Source organism: Montipora capricornis, chromosome 11 (genome assembly GCF_036669925.1).
Source record: "Montipora capricornis isolate CH-2021 chromosome 11, ASM3666992v2, whole genome shotgun sequence".
Lineage (NCBI taxonomy): Eukaryota > Metazoa > Cnidaria > Anthozoa > Scleractinia > Acroporidae > Montipora > Montipora capricornis.
Genome location: NC_090893.1, coordinates 30,269,904 through 30,276,272, shown reverse-complemented (window position 1 = coordinate 30,276,272; position 6,369 = coordinate 30,269,904). Strand labels below are relative to the sequence as shown.

The following is a 6,369-nucleotide window of genomic DNA, read 5'->3' as shown; positions in this document are numbered from 1 at the left end:
AATCATAGTAAGTCCAAACAGAAAAAATGTGAAACTTGTCATAAAGAAGGTAACAAGTGACATTGCTTGTAATTTTTCATGGTTGGTTAAAGAGGTTAGTAGAAAAGGGGTCGAATGTGCAAGGACTTTGATTTACGTTAAAGACTATCAGACTTGTGGGGAACTTTATAACTTTTTCATGAATTCCTTACAAGATAAAGCCTACTGGCCAACTAATTCACCAAAGAAATCAACAAGGGGATCGGCTATTCATCGAGTTACGAGTTGAGTTGAGTTTGAGTTGAGTTTGAGTTAAGTTTGAGTTAAGATTGAGTTACAGTTTTTGGCGTTTTTCGGAAGTAAAAGTAATAAATATTCAGTACAAGTCACTTCGAAAACTGTTTTCTCCGCGTTGAGAGATATATTTGCATAAAAATTTGCAAAATGGCATGGCTTTCCAATGATCAAAACAATCTTATAATTATTACACCTTTCACGGCATCATTCTCGTTGCTGCTGTTAAGTCTATCGACGTCAAAACGATGTCTTCTTAGAAGGGATACATGGGCTTTATTGTTAAGCCAGTTAAAGGCGGCCCGGCGGCTACGATGAACCGTATTCGTCGTCCGGCATCATGGTCGATCAAAACGCCGTAAACGAAAGAGGAAAACATTTGACGAAGTGAGCCCGCATTACGCTTTTTGCTCATAACCGCTGAAATTCTAAAAATCAATGCGTCAACACAATTGTTACGTTTGCTATTCACCGAAATTTTGTAATGTTGGCAGTTAAACGAGCCGAACTGCCCGAGCATTTAAATTAGTGAAAATGTTTGACCTAGTCACACATGTCGGAAAACCATTTCACTGCAAAAATGAAAGAGACAATATGTTAAAAGTAATGCTAGATTGTTTCGCCTGGCCTTGATGGTATTACATTTTTCTTTCAAGTGCTATTAAGTTATGAAATTAAATGCACATTAATCCCTACTTCGGTCCGCTATGACGTCTAGTTGCCTAGCTACAATCCCAGCCAAAAAGATGGTGACACCCATTGATTTGGGTAACCACAGACCTAAACTTGGCTTTTAGGCCTAGGGTTAGACAAATTGAGGGTTTGGGGTTACTTTCGAAAAGGTAAAACAATGACCTGCAAGTACGAGTGACCCGTCAAACTGAAACTGACCTTTGTTTTAGACCCCACTCAATCTCGGTCATAAATTTCTGGGACACTTGATGCCACATATAAGTTCACCCTTCCACCCTTTTCGAAGTTGTAGGGGAAAAAAACTATTGACTTTTCTCATGAATGCCCAAAGTCATAGTGCAATCAACATTGAAAAGGGGGGAAGGGGTTGTATTTTGGGTTAGGGTTTTGGGTTACCTGCCACGAGTAACCCTTCAAAAGTGACCCGTGTTTTAGACCTGCAGCCCGGATTGTGTCACGGTGCCCGGTTCGCGAGTTACTTTGTGACTAGAAAGGTGACGGGTGCGATTCGCATTGTTTTTCCAAATCTATACTGACCCCTTTCTAAAATATGACTTGTTACTAACCAGTGAAAACACTATGAAGAGAAGTTTGTTTCGCTCACCTTCTGTTTCCCATTTCTACATGGTAAGACTTGGGATCTTTGCGTACTCCGCGTACTACTAGACATTTCTTTCTGTCTACACTTTTACCATCCTAAAACTTGCACCGCTTTAAATCATGTTGCATAAAGCAGCTTACAGTTATTTCTCATTATTTATTTATTTACTTGTTAATTAATTTTGGTTTTTCTTGCACGGTTTCTTTTGTTTTTGCAAGAACATAAACGAGAACTGACAAAGGCACTTCCGTTCTAAGGCTAGGATCAGTAAGGGAAAAAACGCGTTCCAGGTTCCGGATTCCATATTTTACATAAACACTCCTGCAGCTCACTAGTTCCGACAACGTTTTGTGTGGTAGCCGATCTTGAAAACCGCGCTGCTGGACGACAAACGGTACGTTTCATCGTTTAGCCGCCAGGGCTATAAGCTGGCTTAACAGTAAATCCCATCCTTAGCCTTACAAGAAGACATCTTTTCTGCGTCGATAGACTTGATCGCTAAAAGGAACAACCGCGCGCCGGTGGATCAGTTTGTTATGCAGGAGATCGTGAGTTCGACTCCGGCCGGACCCGCAACACTCAGGGTCTTAAAAATAATTGAGGAGAAAGTGCTGCCTTTGTAATATCATCCGCAAACGGTTAGACTTTCAAGTCTTCGCGAATAAGGACTATAAATCGCAAGCCTCGTCTCACAACCTTCAACGTTCATAAACTGTGGGATATTAAAGATCGCACACACTAGTCGGAAAGAGTACGGTGTTGTGGTCTGGTCTTTTCATCTGCCATGTGGTCGGCTTGCAATAATCTTCTGAATGGACTACTGATCGACGAGACCACATAACAGCAAAACAGGCAGTAGTCAAATCGAAGGAGTCCAAGTGCTGAAACTGGTAGTGTTAAACAAGAATACTGCCGTGCATGAAATTTCAAGATTGTTTTGATCAGTTTAAAACCATTCCGCAAAATATACACCTGTGCACTTCACGAAAACGGTGTTTCATGGTCTTCTCAGTGACTTCTACTTAATATTTATTGCATTTAAGTGCCAAAAATGACAAAAACTGTAACTCAATATTAACTCAATCTTAACTCAAACTCAACTCAAACTCAACTCAAACTCAACTCAACTCGTAACTCGATCAATATCCTATCTCTCAACAAGTAGGATTGTTGCAATGTATCACACTGGAACATCATTAAATATCCAGCAGCATGTGTTATCATCTTTAAAAGATCCACAAGGCAGTGTTCGAATAGTCATTGCCAAAAGTGCCCTTGGAATGGGAGTTGACTTTCAATCTTTGTATCGTGTTATCAATTATGGTCCTCCTAATGACATTGAATCATATGTGCAGGCATTTGGCAGAGCAGGTAGAGATGGGGAAAATTCTGAGGCAGTACTTCTTTTCCACGGTCGTCAGCTTTGACTTTGTGACCCAGAGATGTTGGATTTTATTAAGTGTTGCAGACGAGAAAAAAATCCTCGCCTTTTTTGATGATAGTAATGAAAGTAGCAAAGTCATTCCAAGCCACTTATGTTGTGACATCTGTGCCAAAGACTGTCAGTGTGGGCAAGCAGAATGTAAAGAAGAAACAACAAGCATGACTTTTCTGATGTCTAAGGCAACAGAACCAACACCAGCAAATGCCAAAGCTTAAGTAAGGGATGTAACAGAAGGTGAAATGAAAAAACTCGAGAGTCTGCTTAGGGAATGTCAAGATGAACTGAGAAAGGAATTTCAAGATTCAAATCTCCACTGTATGTATTCTAGTATTGACAAACTGACCTGCTTCTCTGACTGTCTTATACAGGAAACAATTGATAATTGCGATAAATTATATTCTGTAGAAGGTATTTTAGAGACACTTACTGTGTGGCATGCAATGAAGATTTTTAGCTGTCTGAAGAGGGTATTTAAAGATTTACAATAATTATCAATGAGTAATATTATTGTTAGATATTAGAAGAATTACAATAAGAAAATTATGAAATATCACACGCAAAAGGAAAAATTGTTAATATTGCATCATAATTCTTTCAAAATATGTCCAATCATGCACCTTAGTTAGGGGAAAAATCAAGCCAATCATAAATAAAACAAGAGGCTACAAGTAGCCTATACTCGGGCCTGCAAAAGTACAGTGGTGTATTATCGTTAATTTAGCTGTAAAGAGAAGAAAAGAGAGGTCTGTCCTTCTTACATTGGCCTTACATTGCGATTCTCATGATGTTTGACTGTGTATGTAGTGAATACCCAGATTATCTTCATTACAGGTGGTGACAATAACCACTGGACCATAGAAACGAAGTAAAAATAGTGTATTTGTGCCAAAGTGGCTAAGCACATTGTTTTTTACTGATCGATGGGTTTTCTTGCTCATTGTTTGAGAAAGGAAACGCTATTGAACGGTTTAAGATGAAACGAAATGACTCATGGAAACATCTTTTGCAGAAAAAAATGAAAGAGAAACGAAAGTGAGATGTGAAAACATCTTTCCAAGATGACCAAACTTTCGTGCAGTGGTGCACTTAAAAAACTCTTTGTCACGTGCGCGACACGTAAAGATGTGCACTATACCTCAACACTTGAAAATACTTTCAGAAGTACACAAGTTCCTTGAGGATGGCCATGCCAAATGAATCCATAGCATGAGAATCAAATATTTAAAATATACCATTCGTTGTAGTTTAAATACTCACAGTAATATGCACCCAATTGTCAAAATAAATATGTTATTTGCCAGCTGGGAGGTCCGTATAGGGAAAAACTGTGACCGAGGCCTTGAAATTGCTGCCCGAGGCCGCAGGCAGCATTTTCAAGACCGATGTCACAGTTTTTTGCGATACTGACCGACCCTTTGGTGGTAAAAAACTTTTTTTTCTTCTCTCTCTCCCATCCTCTCTTAAAATCACTTGTTTTAATTGTTGACTCGCACCGCGCTTGATAGCGAATGCAGTATTAAAGCGACTTACAAACTGAACGTTTCAAAGAGAAATATTTTTTATTTGAATTCTATTTCCAAACCTCTTGGCTAATGAAAAATAACCTCTGTATGTAAACGGAGTTGGTGTCAAAAAATAGTGATTCGTTTCCGGAATGGTAAGGGCAGGAGAAAAGATAGAATACTGTAGTGTGGGTCACTTGGCCTGTCATTCTTATTTCGCTTCGTGTATTGAAACTCTCGAGAAATAAAGATAGAAATGTGAACGCAAACTCTCTGAACGATGCGAAGCCTGTCAAGGAATATTAACCCTTAATGTCACTGTTCCTTGATATCAACATGCATAATTAGCTTCTAAACACATAACGCAAGGTGCAATAGAACGAGACAACAGACGTATTGGCGTTTTTTGACGGGAACACTGCATTGCGGCTTGTTTAGCCTTTGCGACTTCCAGATTGCGTGACATAGAACAACCTCACTTATCTCCCCAGCACTACGAGCTGAGTGGTAAACGCGAAGCGCTTGATCGGACAAGAGTATTGGTTTAGTGAGCAATGTACAAAGGCAATGAGCCAACAAGCTTGGGGGAATTCGCTGCGCTGACTTAACAACACCACGCAGGAGCGACGCAATTTTAATGACGACAAAGCGATATATCCAACCCATCTCCAAAGGGAGAGAGGGAGAAAACTTTGACAAATTGCAAACAGCTAGTTGATTTACTATAGAAGACAAACTGCCAGGTGAACCTTGGACGACTAACTGAGGATTTTATAGCTAGACCCTGTCTATTACACCGTGCACCGGTGGCTCAGTTGGTTGAGCACCGGACCGTCACGCGGGAGGTCGCGAGTTCAACTCCGGCAAGACCAACACTCAGGGTCTTTAAATAACTGAGGAAAAAGTGCTGCCTTTGTAACTACATCTGCAAATGGTTAGACTTTCAAGTCTTCTCGGATAAGGACGATAAGCCGGAGGTCCCGTCTCATAACCCTTCAATGCTAATAATCCTGTGGGCAGTAAAAGAACCCACACACTTGACGCTAAAAGTAGGGCACGTAGTTCCCGGTGTTGTGGTCTGTCTTCTGTTGTGTATCATGGCTGGGAGGGTAATTAAGGGGCCACAGTAATTGGCGCAAGCGCTCTGCCAGTTTGACTGGCAAAGTTAATAAAATAATAAAATAAAAATAAAAAGTATTAAAGTAGCCAGTTGCACAGGTTCTACTATGTAGCACGTAATCATTACACGTGCTCTTTAGCAGTAATGAATGAGGCTTTAACAGATTTGGGCAATGTAGGTGTACGTTATAATCTGAGATCTAGGAACAAAGTCTTTATGTCCTCGTTTTATTTACAACAAAACCGTTGATTTTATGACCTTGAACGGCCGACTACAAAGAACGCGAAGATAACTAACGCGACATCAATAGCCCTTTTAGTACGGTCACGTTCCATTAACCGTATTTTACTCATAGGGCAGTAAAATCTCATCTAAAGAGAAAAACAGATACTTGTTTATGTGCACAATACATCGAAGCATAAAGTCTACAAATACCTATTGTACCTTCAAATACTTATCCCTGCATAACATTTCAAACTCCGTTTTCCGTGAATCTTCTCATGATTACATATGTTACATACGAATCATGGCAATTACTAGCTTTACAATCACTGGTTCCTCGTTAATACAATTTATTACTAAGACTTGTTTGCATTACTAATTAACACGAAAAGGGATAACTTCGAGATTTTTAACAATGTATCGCTTTAATCTAACCCAAAATCATTCAGATATCCAAAACTTCCTATGCATGATCCATTTCCTTCTCTATGGGGTTTGTCAGCATTATGATTTG

General features: G+C 39.7%; 1 protein-coding gene across 1 annotated transcript in view; it reads left to right on the top strand.

Moving 5' to 3' along the window:
- LOC138023341 (putative ATP-dependent DNA helicase Q1) overlaps positions 1-268 on the top strand; it is a 5,043-nt gene extending 4,775 nt beyond the window's left edge. The window contains exon 3 of the mRNA XM_068870354.1: positions 1-268. This exon is cut by the window's left edge and continues 168 nt beyond it. Within this exon, the coding sequence (XP_068726455.1) occupies positions 1-268 (268 nt within the window).
- Positions 269-6,369: the final 6,101 nt, after the last annotated feature.